The following is a 16,338-nucleotide window of genomic DNA, read 5'->3' on the forward strand; positions in this document are numbered from 1 at the left end:
CTTTTGTAAAGCACGTTTGCACATGTACAAGCAAGGCTGTGCGCACGTGTACGAGCACGAGGCCTACGGCGGTTCTGACGTCATTTTATGTGCACCTGTTCAGACATTGAAAAAAAGAAGGACGGACCATGCGCGGGCATTTAAAACAATGGAGGTGAAAGGTTCATGTTGATGTGATGCGGAGGTGGAGTGTTTACTGCAGATTTGGTCAGATGAAAATATACAAAAACAGTCGGACAAGACGCACAATAACTTTGAGGTCTATGGAAAGATTTGTAAACAAAGCGATGAATCGGGATGACGTCAATCAATGCGTGTGAAGTGTTACGGCGTGATGACGTATAGGCAGCAAGAAGCATTCGCCGAGGCCAAGGTAGTGTGAGTACAAACGGATTGGCCTGGTGTCCAGATTGACTTCTGTGTGAGTTTGATAGACATTTTATCCAGTAACCTGCCAGTTATGTTTTGAAAGCACCGCCCCTTTCCTAATCAGTTTCCAATGACTTGCTTGTTTCTCAGAATGTTCTGTGTAACAAACCATCTGATGAGCCAGGTTCATTTTTTTAGATAGTGGATACAAAAGTTGCCCCTCAGAAATGTTTAAGATATTCTACACTCACTCTCACTCTGTGCTCTGGGCAGCTAAAACAACAAACTTTGACCCTGCATCTGTCCCATCTCTCTCTAAGGTTCTGGACCCAGAGAAGCAGGCTGACCTGCTGGACTCACTGCGAATCTGCCTGCTGCAGTTCTCCACCCTGCTGGTGGAGCACGCACCCCACCACATTCATGACAACAACAAGTCGCGCAACAGCAAACTGCGCCGCCTCATGACCTTCGCCTGGCCATGCTTACTGCCCAAAGCCTGTGTGGACCCCGCCTGTAAATACAGTGGCCACTTACTTCTGGCCCACATCATTGCAAAGTTCGCCATTCACAAGAAGATTGTGCTGCAGGTGAGGAGGACTGCAAAGAAAGAAGAGAAACTCAGTGGACCTAATGGTCAGACGTCAGTGTCGATTTTTTCCAGAGATTCTAGTAGACTTATCAATAATGCTACAATGAATATGATGGTATTATCGGAAACTAGACAATCTAAAGATTCAATTTGTACCAACCATGTCATGCTAGCTTGTTGGGAAATGACTCCAAGTTGAGCTAAATTGGGTGAGGGAAAAACGTGCACAGCCTTTTCCAAAGGGGTCCCTTGACCTCTGACCTCAAAATATCTAAATGAAATTGGGTTTGATGGGTGCCCACGGGTCTTAGTATTTGGAAGGATTTTTGACCATTTTTACCAATTCTCGAGTGGTAAAAATGGTTAAATGTAACATACAAACCTGCATAACGAATGGTATCAACTCAAAAATAAGTGAGAATGGGAATCTAAATTTACAGCATCTGAGCTTCATCTCAAATTAATCAGGTTCTAAGCTTTCAGGTGATGTATACAACTATTACGCATTAACTGTTGACCTGCTGTCTCCACCTGAACATCCCCTGTCCCCTACCAACTGCCAAGAGGCTAACTTAGCACAGAGCTAAGGAAAGAGAATGAAGATAAAAACATGCCAAATTTGTGCAAAAGATGTGAAAACACTCAAAATAAATTCTTGCAAAAACAAGCAAAAAATCAGTATTCAACGGATATCAGAAAACGGATGTATACAAAATGGAAAACAAGATACTTAGGATGATACTTTATGATTTAAAAAGTACATTCCCTTTCCTTTGTACAGGTCTTCCACAGCCTACTGAAGGCCCACACCATGGAGGCCCGCGCCATCGTACGGCAGGCAATGGCCATCTTGACCCCGGCTGTGCCAGCCCGCATGGAGGACGGCCACCAGATGTTGACTCACTGGACACGCAAAATCATTGTGGAGGAGGGACACACCGTACCGCAACTGGTCCACATACTCCATCTCATTGTGCAGCACTTCAGGGTGAGCAGATATGAAAGAAAACACACACACAGAAATTCCATTTTTTCAGTAGCCTACTCTCAGCTTGTCATTATATAATGTATTGATTCCCAGTGTATTTATCTAGGGTGGGTGAGGCGGACCGAACAGTCAACACTAATCTGTTTTGTGTCTCAGTAATGTACAATCCTCAGGGACTTGTCTGGACACTTTGGTGTACATTCTCATTCCATAGTGTTCATCCCAATTTAGACAACACTATGCAATACCCTTTTAAGGATGATTAATTACTGCCTATCGACTATCACTATCTTAGACTTCACATTTTATGGTAAACCAGGGTAAGCTGCCACCACATGGAGTGAGAGGGCAACTGCCACTGTAAATCCACGGCCATTTGTTGTTGCTGTCAACTCCCTGCTCAGTGTGGCTTTGGCATCTGCAGTGAACCACATGGGGGGAGAAACAGTTGAGAATCTATTTTTACTGATTATCTGAGTGCCCTGAAATAAATGATGCCTCTTAACCAGTCCTAATGGGAATGGAGCATCATCATTAAAAGTTGGATTATGTTGTTTGACCCAATTTATAGTTTTTATGATACTAGTTGGGTTACTAAATTTGAGTTTCATATTGACAGTAGACACGACAACGCCCTGTTGCCTCCTAGTCAAAAGCTGGATCATTCATGACTGAACAGTGGAGCTAATGGTAGGAGCCTGCTGCCTTTAATCGCCTTAATGCAGATACAGTCCCAGGCACACCCTTCTCGGTGGTGATCAACGGAGTGAGAAAGCGCCTCTTTTCACAAGTCAACACCAGCAAAGGATCATTGGCCTTTATGTTCGCCTTCCTCCTTAAACTTCAAAGATACTTTCTGCCCTCTCACTCCTTCAGCGGATGTTCGCCGCCTCGTCGGTCAGAGAGCGACAGTCTCTTAGCTGACGACTGACATTTTCCTCAGCTCCCCTCTCTATCTCACTGACAGGCTGCTCTCACTGGGCCAGATGACTAATCTAATGTAATCACATCAGCATAATTACGCTGGGGAGAAGATAATGACAGACAGATGAGAGACTTTGCGCGTGTGTGTGTTTGATACATAAATGGAGAGATTGTGTGCGTGTTTGTCTGTGTGCACACGTGATGGACAGGGCTTAGCCACTCTGTCATTAAGGGGCCGTGAAGCCCTGCTCTATCGACTATAATTACCCTCAAAGTGAGAAGCTTTAATATTCTTTGACACTGGCAACAGCCCTCAGATAGACATCTCATCTCGTGCTTCTTTGTCTGCGTGTTTGAGAGTCCCAGTTCGGTTTGCGATGAAGCTAAGTGACTCTTGACTGTGACGCTTGAGTGTGAATTCTCAGGGCTAAGTGCGTGTCATCATGTCCTTGAGACTAAGTGGGAATATGACTTCAGAGTTTGCCTCTCCTGACTTAATGTCTCAAAGTGATCAAGCACCCCGTCAAACTTTGCATGTGTTATCACCCACAAATCTAGTGACAAAAATGGCACTTCTCCTGTAAATAAATGTAGTTGAACTTTGGTTTTGTTAGCATTCATGATACTGATGCTTTGTGGGTAGGCTTAACCGGATCTCTTGCAGTAAGATGGAGCTGACGCGAAGCAGGATTGTAGTCAGTTGCCTGTAGTCAGGGCCCTAAGTTGCCCGGAAACCTCTGATTTTAAGGAATTCAGACAAACAGTCTTCTTGGGGAAACCTTATGTTTGGTTTTAGGGGAAGAATAGCACGATAACTCACTCTCATAATTGCTTTTGGATGGTTGCTAAGGCAATGGAAGCCAGTCTCATTTATATGTAATGATACTCGCAAGGCAGTCCATTAAACATGAAGCAGATAGAAAGGCAGAAGTTCTTCTCATCTCTTATGGATGCTCTATGAAGTTTGCCAAACATGCAATAGAGTAGAATAGCAACTAATATATTTACATGCAAAACTGACATGTTTCATTTCATAACTCTTTAATTCACATCACATTTTTGTCTTACTGAAATGGCAGCAGCAGCTACACTCCCGGGTAGGCATGCAGGCGTGAAGGAGTGTTCTTGAGTGAGGAATGTTTTTTGATAGATTTACTAAGTGGGTTTTTGCAAAACCGGATGGTTTGTAAGCTTATAATCTACCAAACGTATGACTCTTTTTCCTCTCTTTCGTGCTTTGGATTCTGAGTCTGTTTATTTTTAGAGTAGAGGCTCAAGTTGTTCCTGTGTGTCAAGTAAGAGAATGCAAAAAACAGGCCCCAAGCTACAATGGCATATTATGATAAAATTCGGGTTCTTTAAGTACTGCTCTGTCATCTGTTCCGCCTTGCTGGCTAACATTGCTCATATATACTTCTTCTGTTTCTTTTGAACCCTGCCATTGGCATCAGTGACCATCTGCCATTGGTGCTTTAGGGAAAGAAAATGTAGTCAAGTCCTATCTGATATTTTGTGTTTAGAACAGTGTTCAAAATTAACTTGAGTGGCAGGTAGAATTTCTGACCATTTATATTTTTTACCAACTACCGTTTAGAAATCATCTTTGTGTAACATTTGTTTTGATTTGAAAAAACAAAACTGCTAATACACATTTCTCCAATAGAAAGTATTGCATTTTTAATCACTTATAGATATCTATTTTAATTCTCTCTCCCACACACCAGACATACACACAATTATAATGCACACAATCGAAATACATACACCCAGGCAGAAATTCAGTTTGTAGGTGTGTGGAACAGACAATATTATTTATTTATAGATTCTTTTTCAAGATTTTAGCTCCTTTGTGTTTTTCTAGCCTACAAGCTGCTCATAACTAATTGCCCCTAGTGGGATTTAAGAATTGAAATTGACTGATCGTTTGATTTTACATATTTCTTACATTGTTACTTACTGCTGTCTCTTTCCAGGTGTACTACCCTGTGCGCCACCACCTGGTGCAGCACATGATCAGTGCAATGCAGCGCCTGGGCTTCACCCCCAGTGTGACCATAGAGCAAAGAAAACTGGCGGTGGACTTGGCAGAGGTGGTAATCAAATGGGAGTTACAGAGGATCAAAGACCAGCAGGTGCGCTCATGGATCAGCATATATACAGAATCAGGCAACAACACTGTCTGAACTTCACACAGTTTTATTACTTTAAAAAATGTATTAGTTTGTGACTAACAACAGCAGTGTGTGTCCTTGTAAGGTTCATTTTTGTCATAACTGTGCCAAAAAATATGGACTTTTTCACTTATGCAGAATATTTGATTTTAAACATGCTAATGCTTCATTTCAGACTGGAGATGCTCATTGATTCACAAGAAAAGGCCGTTTATCATAGAGAAATGATGCGTATTCCATCAATACTCATCATTCATAATGTGGTCAGAAACAAACAAAATATACATGTAACGTACATGTATATTGTCTTTTTTCTGTTTATGAAAACTGTAATTATGTTAAATGATCATCTTCACCCCTGTGCTTCGCTCCTCTCTTGTCCGTTTCTCTTTTTTGTGTGGCAGCCGGAGTCCGAGGCTGAAGTGGGGACTGGCGGAGAAGGGACTAGTGGGGCGGCTGTGAAAAGAGGACTGTCTCTGGAGGCTGCTACTGCTGCCGCAGCTGCTGCTGGTCAAGACGTCAAGAGGTTCCGCACGGCATCAGGAGCTGCCTCCACGGTGAGCTCAATCCACCATCACTCAGTTGCCAGAAGAATGTGGCTGTGAGTGACTGGTCCCCATTGCCAGTCACATCAGCTAGGCATTGGCTCTACAGTCGGGGTGTAAAAAAATATCGATACACCTGAGTATCACTCCATTATGTTTTGTGATACTGTATCGATTCTCAAAAATACTATACATTTTTAACCCTCTACAACTGGACTGCTGGCGATCTTGGCCAACATTACTGTCTGAGAGACAGTAGTGGACTCCATTTTAAGGCTAGAGTGAAGGTATTGATATCATATGTCCTTGTCAGGAAATGCTTCAAAGTTATGCTAAAGTTTGGCAAGGAAAAAATTGGCAGACCAACCACTAAATAGCAATGTTGTGATGTATCTTCAGCCATTGGACTCTTCAACTCTAATAAAGTAACACCGTATGCATATGGTGATTATATATGTTATATAATGATAGTTTTCATAAAATTAGATTACATTTTTTTTTAAATATATCACCTTGCTTTTAGTATAGCGGTGCATGGCAATATATTGAATCGTAACCCCTCTAACATGATACATATCGTATCGCCAGAATTTTTCCAAATACACATCCCTACTCTACAGTTGTTAATTATCATGTGACATTCTCCAAAATGAACAACTGCAAATTCTTTCTGGCTGTACCTGCATTCCACAATTTTCTGAATGATTGCAGAATGTTTTTGAAAGATACTTTGATCAAACAGCCATTTTCACATCTGTCGGAGAGAAAAATATCCAACAGCAGGTGACAGCACAGTTGTTGCCTTATACAACAGTCCTGCCGCTTCCCATCTGTTTCATCTTGAATATCACTGTGATCTGTTGTTTTTGCAGTCTCAAAACTAGATGAGATACCTTTGTTGATAGAAGTGCTTGTTCAAAATCTAAGTTGTTGAATTACACCGAATCAAAATAGCAGCATTTTGACTATCTGCATACAACATCCTGCAAAGCGACTAGAATCATATCATGATCTATTAGAAATCCCATGATTATTTAAAGGCTATTGTGCCATCTGTAAACACTAGCACAGATATTAGTACCGGTAATTGCGGACTTAATGATTTCCAGCTTATTTAACATGATTAAATTGCTCAGAATGTTGACAGGACCATTTTCAGGGAAATAATAGTTTCAGCCTACTTTTCACTAAAAGCATTGCAGACAGAAAACTGACTTGGTGCATGCTCTTTGATATTCTCCCCTAACTAAGGACTCTATGCAGCATTCACACTGCTGTCATAGTTTCATTATAAAGTTAAGTTTAGTTTCTTGGCCACAAAAAAGTGAAAAGTTCAAAATCTCCTTTGTTTATAGAATCTTTATTTTGTCTATATTCAAACAAAAATATATGTGTGTTATGTTATGTGATATGTGTGTTTTTAGGTGTTTGGCCGCAGCCAGTCCATGCCAGGTACAGAGACCATGCTCACCAAGCCTGTCGAGAAACAACATACAGACACCGTGGTCAACTTCCTCATCAGGATTGCATGCCAGGTAACATCCCCACAATTACCGCCACCACACACACACACACACACACACACACACACACACACACACACACACACACACACACACACACACACACACACACACACACACACACACACACACACACACACACACACACACACACACACACACACACACACACACACACACACACACACACACACACACACACCAGGTACAGGTTAGCCATCCATAGTGCCTGCCAGGTAGGACGCAACTATCCTAACTCCTCTGTGGGGAAGGTAGGACACACCTGGTGGCTGTCCGTCCTAAACACATCTCTGATCACACACACACACACACACACACACACACACACACACACACACACACACACACACACACACACACACACACATACATACACAGAGTCCTTTATGTGTCTCCTTACACAGCTGTCCCTTGGTGTAGTTGCAGTGATGACCTTGGTTACAAGCTTGAAATAGACTGTTGAGATTTCACTCACCTTGACTTTTCCTACTTTCTTTTTTGGGCCAAGCCTCATTCTCACTGTTCATCCAACCATCTCTGTCAAATATACCCTCCTGTACAACCGCCAGGGATCACTCACTATTCACTGAACAGCCTAAAGAAACATAATCTTCTCTTTGTATTCCACTCTATAAAAGTGCATTATGATAGTAAATTGATCCCTGTAGATTTTTTTTTTATGTTTTCACTGCCCTCCCAGGGATTACCATCAACCTTAGAGCTGATATAGATCCATTGTCTTCCTCAAGGATGATTCCTCAGGATGGGTGCCTGTGTAGGGCTTGCTGATTGAAGGACTCTCTCCTTTCCAGCTGCTGGACTCTAGCTGCATGCATGAAATTACAATATATGGTGACAGTTCTGGTCTCTTGTTGGCCTATGTGATTTCTCACCTCATCAGGACATCATTGTGATATTGAATATGAAGACCCACTGTCATTTACAATGAAAATGATACTAACGTTCCTCCCCCTCTCCTGTCTAGGTGAACGACAGCACCAACGTGGCTGGGTCTCCAGGTGAGCTGCTGTCCCGTCGCTGTGTTAGCCTCATGAAGTCTGCCCTCAGGCCTGACATGTGGCCTCGCGCCGAGCTCAAGCTACAGTGGTTTGACAAGCTGCTTATGACAGTGGTAAGATGGCACATGCGTCCAGAAAAGCTCTACAGTCATTATGTACCACATGTGTCAGCCTTAATGTTTTGTAAAACCACATTCATGCATGCGTCACATTTTTGGTGCTAAGCTGTCAATACTGCTGTGTTTCTGCACTGCATTTTCCAGCAGATCACATCATAACTGCGCCCAAAGCTATGGTGGCATTTCTTTGGATTTTCCATTGATGAATCTTAATCTTAAAGTTTCCAGCTGAAACTAAAAGCTTTCTAAAAGTGTCTCTGGATAAGTCCAAAAAAGCAGCATTTATTTCCATGAGCGTGTCACAGAATATTTGAAGTTGCTATTGCAAGTGCATGTCACCAGTGTTTTAGGCAAATAAGTCTGAATACAATTTAAAATATTCAGGCTTGTTGTTACAGCTCCATCAACAAACAGTAAAGGATAACTAATGTGTCTCTGGTGTTCGCTTTCCCAGAGACTGCAGAAGTTTCCGTCTCTGCTTAAGCTCTGTCTTAGTGTTTGCTCTAACGCCTCCGAGTCCTTTGTCTGTTATCAGTAATACATGAAGTGAGGCGCCAACCACCATAATGACAAAATAATGACAGTGGCGAGATAACAGGAGTCTATCCTGGTTGGCCTGCGCCTCCTCATTTAACCCCCCCGCCCCACCCTCTTCATCCTAAACTCCTTATCCTTGCCTTCTGTATCGCCCCCACTGTGCCTCTCTGCATCTCTCCTCGCCTTCCCCTCTGTCTCTTGCCACCACTTCCTCCTCTCATCCCATCATTTCTTTTCAACCTCTTATCGCGGCCTCTCTTTTTTCCTCTTTCCTTCTCTACTCATCTCTCCGGTCTGATTCAGTGCCACTGTTCAGACAAGGTTATCGCCATAAGACGGCAATTGTCACGTACTCCCTTCGTTCCACTTTTGGGGATCACTGCAGCGGCCGTGCCTTACTCTCCACACACACACACACACACACACACACACACACACACACACACACACACACACACACACACACACACACACACACACACACACACACACACAAACCCAATCAGCCCCTCCAGATCCCATGGGGATGGTCTGACAAACAAGACTTTCTGCAGGGTCTTATGCAGATGCACATACACAGGCCCTTTCCCCCTGGGAGCATGCTCTACCTGCCTAGCTGTCTTACTCATTCTAATGAACAATGCTCTAAATCGGATTACCTTTTATCATCTCATTGTACTGGCATAGTAGTGATTAAGAGTTAGGAGGAGTGGCGTGAGAGGGCAAATGAGGAGGGGCAGGAGACACACATGTAAAACACAACCGCATTCAAACACATACATGTATAGTCCCTGTCTGCATGTCTCCAGAGACATGCTCCCATTCTGTTAATACAGTGCCAAATCAATACTACCCTAATATCTACCAGGAACCTTATCACAAGAGTCACCTTGTTCATTAGCCAAGATCAGTGCTATAGATCTGACCCAGATTATCCTCTTGGCCCTGCCATCGTTGTAAACCTTGATTGCAATTTAGACAAAATTAGGACCCAATGTTGGTCATTGATCTTTGGTTTAGCAGTTATCACATTGCCTTGGTTCCTTTTGTGTGAGAAATACCTCTGTGTGTAGAATATTGATTTCTGAGTTGTCTGAGATTTGTGTGGAATAAGAACTTGAATGATTAATGTATCCACTGATGAATTTGAATAGTATTCATACTTTGTTTTAGGGTTGTATGCTTATGTCTAAAAAGATAAACCTGAGTATTTTCTTTGATATGGAGGTCACATTTATTTGTAAGCATGGTGCTTAAAGACGTTCTGCTTGATATACTGAAAAAAACCTGGGCTGGGATTGCCTCCACATGGTTCTCACAGAATGTTCCCCAATATGTGAAATACTGATTTTTTTGCACTTGCATACACGCATGAGGGAGAGTGACTTCATTCTCTACTCAGGATGCCATTAGTCCATTATATCTCTACGCGGTTGTTTTCTGCTATATCAATGCTCCCAATTTTGAATGCAGCTCTTTTATATTTTTGTGACAAAAAAAATGAAAATGACTATACACAATCACTCGATACTGTTTGGTGTCTGATCCAACCGATACTATTACTACTACTACTACTACTACTACTACTGAAACTACTCCCCTTACATACCTTTACCTGCTAAGTTTTCCTATGGGACCATGATTGTTATTTGTTCCCATAGACACAACAATTCAGTCAAGATAGCCTAATATAGCTATTTAGTATAACTTCAGTCCACCAAAAGCATAAAAAACTCTGTCCTAAGGCATTTATTACTTTCTGACTTTGTAAAAGTGAGAAAAACTGTCAAATTTCCCCAAACTAGTATCTCTTTACCAAATCACACACATTTAGGCTATTCTGTGTGAACTTCTTTTGAGAACTAAAGTAATATTTTTTTTACTTCCATTCACTGAGTCTCCCCTGAAACTGTTAGGAGCCTCGCCTCACATTTTGAAAACCCTCTGGTCTAGAAAATTTCAGGTTTGCAGTGCATGCACGTAAGGAGCTGTACACACTTCTTTTACTCCACTGACCTCCTGGTTTCCCTGATCCCCTCTTTGTCCTCTCAGGAGCAGCCAGCACAGGCTAACATCTCCAACATCTGCACTGGACTCGAGATTCTCTGCTTCCTGTTGACAGTGCTGCAGTCCCCAGCCATCCTGGCCCATTTTAAACCCCTCCAGCGGGGCATCGCTGCATGCATGACGTGCGGCAACACCAAAGTCCTGCGGGCTGTCCACTCCCTCCTTTCTCGCCTTATGAGCATCTTCCCCACTGAGCCTAGTAAGTTGCCTAAATTCTAACTGCTGTACTCATAAACTCAGAATAGCAATGGATGTCTTAGTTGTCTGAGAAATGAACTGCCTTGTAGATTTGCCAAAATATTTGGATCATTGCTCTGTTGAATTTAGACATGGATTTGGATTCTCAGCTCTTATTCGTTTGAAGTGAACACTATTCTCCCTCTAGGCACATCAACAGTGGCATCTAAGTATGAGGAATTGGAGTGTCTGTATGCTGCTGTGGGCAAGGTCATCTACGAGGGACTCACCAACTATGAAAAAGCCACAAGCAACACTAACCCCACACAGCTTTTCGGTAAGACCTTCAACTCTCCACCTCTCCCTTTTTTCTTATCCTCCTTTATCCCTCTATATGCCCATGTGCTCTGTTATCCTCACTTTGTTGCTCATAAACCCTGTGGGTTTTTTTAAAACAATTTTTCACACTCCCACCTCTGTCCTCACAAAACCAAGCCACAACTAAGTCACTTTTAGCAATTAAGCTGCTGAGTGGGTTGTTAAAATGCAAGCCTATGAGCCCTGCTGCTTGGGCTAACATCTGGTCTGTTAAAACGGAGGCCACAGTCCAGCGGTTTGGGAAAGGTTGTCTCGGGAAGGATTGCTGCTTTTGGCCACCCTCCCTTTATGAACATTACTGTTATGCTCCCAGATGTCAGAGAGTATTTATGGAAGGAGCTTACATTAAAGCTTATTCCAAGGAGACGGTTATTACATTTTTTTTTTTTAATTTGAAATATGCAATGGCTTTCCAAATAAGGGGCCCTCAAGGTGACAAATGGCTATTGGAGAGCAGTCTAAAGGTAATGCTATTTTGTACGGTTTCCCAAAATGGCAGTTGTGGTCAATAAAAAGCATTTGGTATCCTGCTGTCACAGAGAGGTAGCAATGATATGATGGGGGGTGATATTTGTCTCCCCTCTAGGGAGCAGCAACAGAAAGGGACATTACTCATACCTATCCCTACCTCTGTGGGTTAGATTCCCACAACAAAAGCAAAGTCCTTGTCATGGTGTGTGAATGAACACAAGCTAACTGCAGGTGTGTGTCTGTTACTTTGCCCCACAGAGGTTGATGTTCTTGACACATATTGTATTTTCCGTTTTTTTTCTCCCTCCCCTCATCCTTCTCTCTCCTTCCTCTGTCTTCTAGGAACACTGATGATCCTGAAGTCAGCCTGCAGTTACAATGCCAGCTACATCGATCGCCTCATCTCAGTGTTCATGCGCTCACTACAGAAGATGGTGCGGGAACACCTGAGCCCCCAGCAGGCCAACCCAGGGGTGACTGAAACCAACACAGGTACACGGACGTGAATTAAGTTGAAAAATACATGGAAGTCAAGCGGAGACATAACTGACACGCGCACGTATTCAATATACCTTTTAAATATTTTAGATTTAAGAATGCAAGTTGTTATGTAGTCCACAAATGATCCAAAATAGATCATTAACCCAGTTCTTGAGTTCACAACACTTGGGTCACTACTAGAGCTCAGAAATAAACTAAACATCAATTACCATTTTGGCCGAAGTTATTCTGCAGGGTTACACTTACAGCTGTCTAACATTATCAGCAAGGCCAGTATGCATACTTTCCCCAACCTTGTTCCAAAAAGTAGCTGTTGAGTTTGAGGTCAATTGTGCACAATACACATGCACATTGGTATGGTGACCTATATCAAAAGTTCTGTACTGATGATCCTACCTGTGTTATAAGCCAGTGTGGTCATATCAGGGGAGATCCACTTTACTGATAGTCTAGTTTCACAGGGAATGCTCCTCAGCTCGGGTTTCTATCTTGTATCGTCTTCTAGTCTATCTCCAGATAAAGCAAACAGACGGTCACCTTGTGCTGTTTTTGCTCTGCGTTCGAAAGGGTAGACACTGTTTGATGCAGAACCTCTTCACAACTTGCCATGTATGTCAGGCAGCAAGGGCAAAGAAAAGAGTTTCACAAGTGTTGTTGTTGAAGTGCATCAGGTTGCTTAGCTTTTTCATGACTAAGCTTCAGCAAGGTTTCCTATTCCCTGTCTTCTCTGAGCTTGGCTTCACCAGATTGCCTTCAGATGGGAGGTAATAGCTGTAAGATGCTATCAGTGCTTTAAATTGGCCCCTAATGACTATATCGGGAAACACAGACATTTACCCTCCACTAAGCGCAGTTATAGTCACTAAGACCAAAAGCTATCTGACCAGCGAGGCCATCACCTCTTTGTTCATGTCTCTCTAATCTAATAAACGTAACTGAAGTAGTTCCATCCCAATTGTACATAAACTGTTTAGTTGTATTTTAGCTGAAATGGAGCTGTAACAACAATATTAGCTGCCACTATTAAAAGTATATAGTGCATAACTCACATTTTTCAAGGCACAATCTGAAACTTTATATTCCATTGCAGCTCTTAGACTTTAGAATGGTTTATAGAATATAATAAATATATGGTGGTTGCTTACCTAGCTGATATTGAAGAGAGATTCAACTCAGCTTATTTATTTATGCAAAAATAGTATATAATAGTATCCACAAATGTCAGCAAATAGTTTCTATCAATATAAATGCTAAAAGTGCAAATACTTTGATTCTTTGATTTTCTTGCTAGCTTACCTTTTCTCTGTCCTGTTTCTGACTGCTAAAACTCTTGTTGTAGTGACCAGTGAGCTGGTAATGCTGAGCCTTGACCTGGTGAAGACTCGACTGTCTGTCATGAGCATGGAAATGAGGAAGAGCTTCATCCAGGTCATCCTCACTTCGCTGATTGAGAAGTCACCTGACCCCAAAATCCTCCGTGCTGTTGTCAAAATAGTTGAAGAGTGGGTGAAAAACAATTCTCCCATGGCTGCGAATCAGGTAAGAAGGATGTCTTTTCTCAGTGAGACAGTTCATAATGTTAGACTGTGAAACGGTATTAAGTTATACAAATATAACGCATGCAAACAAACAGAAATGTGTGATTCAGCAGATCATCATCTTATTTCTTTGATAATAGCTGGTGTGAATCAGAGAACTGAATCAGCGAAGTACATTTTATAAGGTGTGAAACCTTTGGCCAAACAACAAGCTAAGCACATTTTCTAAACCCAGTGAGTTTAACATTAACATAATACCCACAGAGTTGTGTTTTGTCTCTATTTTCTTTTTAAGCTGTAGAAGGACAGCACAAAGTAAAAGGCTGAGCTGGACAGAGAGATGCAATTACAAGAACAAAATGGAATAGATTTTCTGTGTTTTTTTATTTACTATTTTCTCCCCTCTTCCTTCCCTCCGTCTGTTTGATTTTCATAACACCTTTTTCCTCTATCTCTCCTTTCCATCCGACATCCCTCTTTTCTCTCTGCAGATGCCAAACCTACGCGAGAAGTCCATCTTGCTGGTGAAGATGATGACCTACATAGAGAAGCGTTTCCCCGATGAACTTGAGTTAAACGCCCAGTTCCTGGACCTCGTTAATTACGTCTACAGGTAATTACCGCCATTCATCACATGGCCAAATGGCCATGCCGCTGCCGCCGCGCCGCACTTGCATCCATCTTAAAAGGAGGTATGAAGGTCGGGAGGTTCACGCGGGGAAAGGCACGGGAGGTTGTGTCAAGGAGAAACATAAAATGGATATGAGGAGGGGGTTTAAAGCATGAGCAGTATACCATTTAGCTTTTTTTTTTTTTTTTTTAAATAAAGATGGGGAATAATCATGGTAGATTGATGGAAATGGTGAGAGTCAGTTGGTACATGGAAGCAAAGGAATGAATTAATAGATGAAGCTGTAAATAGAAAAAATGTTGGAGGATAGGAATGTGGCATTGTACATGGGGTCAGAAAGACAGCAGGTAGTGATGGAGACGGATAACGTGCCAGGGTCTTTCACAACGCTACAGTAGTGTCAGGACTCAGCCCAATCCTGACAGGACACACAGCAGGTGGGGGCCAGAGGGGAGAGACTGTCCTACTGCCTGCTATTCATCAAACCTGACTCTCTTTGTCTTTCTGTTTTACACACATACACATTTAATCAGCCAAATGTACCCTGTGTCCCACCACCCCATCTGCTCTTCTTGTCAAAGGATTTAAAATGAGCAGTAAAGCCATGATGGACAACACGTAATGATAATGGAATGATAAACCAGCTGTGCGCAAACAATGTGTCATTAAGAGAATGGCGCAAATAGGGGCAATATGCAGCTGTAAAGGCCTTGCCTGTGTTTTTTTTTTTTTTTTAATTCTCTCCCACCTTCTCTTTCTCTTTCTTCTGTTATATGAATCATTCCCATGAGGCCCATTTAGTGCAGCAAGACGATGTAGAAATTACGACATTTGTTATTTAAGTGTTAAATGCACGGCGGTTTGTACTTTACCAACAGTGGAGTATCCACATCAAAAGATGCTTAACTTCACCGAATATTCAGTGTTAACTGCCATCTCCACTCGCTTCAGTGATCCTCAGTATTGCATGACACAGCTGGTTAAACATGCTGGCACCTAGCGTTTGGATGTTGCTATGAGTTAATGTGTAATATGTTTGGAATCTTACCTGTCTGTTATATTTGTAGATAACCCCTTTATCCCAAACAGGGTTATAATGGGGTTATTAGTAGTATTTGCAGTTAAATGTTAAATGTTATTGTATTTTGGTTTTATTTATTTACTTAGACATTTATAAAAGTGAATGAATAAACAAAAACATAATCATATTTGGTAATATCATTCATTTACAAATGCAGTTTACAAAAAACTCTTCTTTTTAAAAAAGAAAAACAAGAAAGTATCCAGCCAGTATCCAGTATTCCAGCAAGTGTATTGTTTTGTTTTCACAATTGTCTTATTGTAGTTTTGTTTCTTGCATCAATTAAGTGAACACTTTTAACGGCGACAGATTACTGAGTGGATTCAGTGTTTTATTATCATCAATATGTCAGTGTTCTGCCTTCATGAATTATGCAGGTTAAATGGGTAAGAGCCAGCATGCAGGCTTTGTCAAATACATCTTTTGTCTATCACTTTATTCAGAGATGAGAGCCTTTCAGGAAGTGACATCACATCCAAGTTGGAGCCAGCCTTCCTCTCAGGGCTCCGCTGCACTCAGCCACTGATCAGAGCTAAGTTCTTTGAGGTGTTTGACGCCTCTATGAAGCGGCGGGTCTATGAGAGGCTGCTCTACATCTGCTGCTCTCAGAACTGGGAGGCCATGGGCAGTCACTTCTGGATCAAACAGTGCATAGAGGTAAAAAGAGTGCTGCCTCTGATCTTTCCCTT

The 16,338-nt window shown here is 42.0% G+C and overlaps 1 protein-coding gene across 1 annotated transcript in view; it reads left to right on the plus strand.

Moving 5' to 3' along the window:
* The window catches only part of trrap (transformation/transcription domain-associated protein), a gene marked incomplete at its 5' end in the record, with an annotated part of 80,390 nt that overhangs the window by 27,630 nt on the left and 36,422 nt on the right, over nt 1-16,338 (plus strand). The window contains 12 exon segments of the mRNA XM_083933385.1: nt 690-956; nt 1,740-1,946; nt 4,844-5,002; nt 5,446-5,598; nt 7,011-7,121; nt 8,116-8,262; nt 10,858-11,071; nt 11,258-11,386; nt 12,241-12,390; nt 13,739-13,938; nt 14,429-14,550; nt 16,093-16,306. Coding sequence (XP_083789511.1) covers nt 690-956; nt 1,740-1,946; nt 4,844-5,002; nt 5,446-5,598; nt 7,011-7,121; nt 8,116-8,262; nt 10,858-11,071; nt 11,258-11,386; nt 12,241-12,390; nt 13,739-13,938; nt 14,429-14,550; nt 16,093-16,306 — 2,073 coding nt within the window.

The sequence above is a fragment of the Echiichthys vipera genome (assembly GCF_963691815.1).
Source record: "Echiichthys vipera genome assembly, chromosome: 18".
In the NCBI taxonomy this organism is placed as follows: Eukaryota; Metazoa; Chordata; class Actinopteri; order Perciformes; family Trachinidae; genus Echiichthys; species Echiichthys vipera.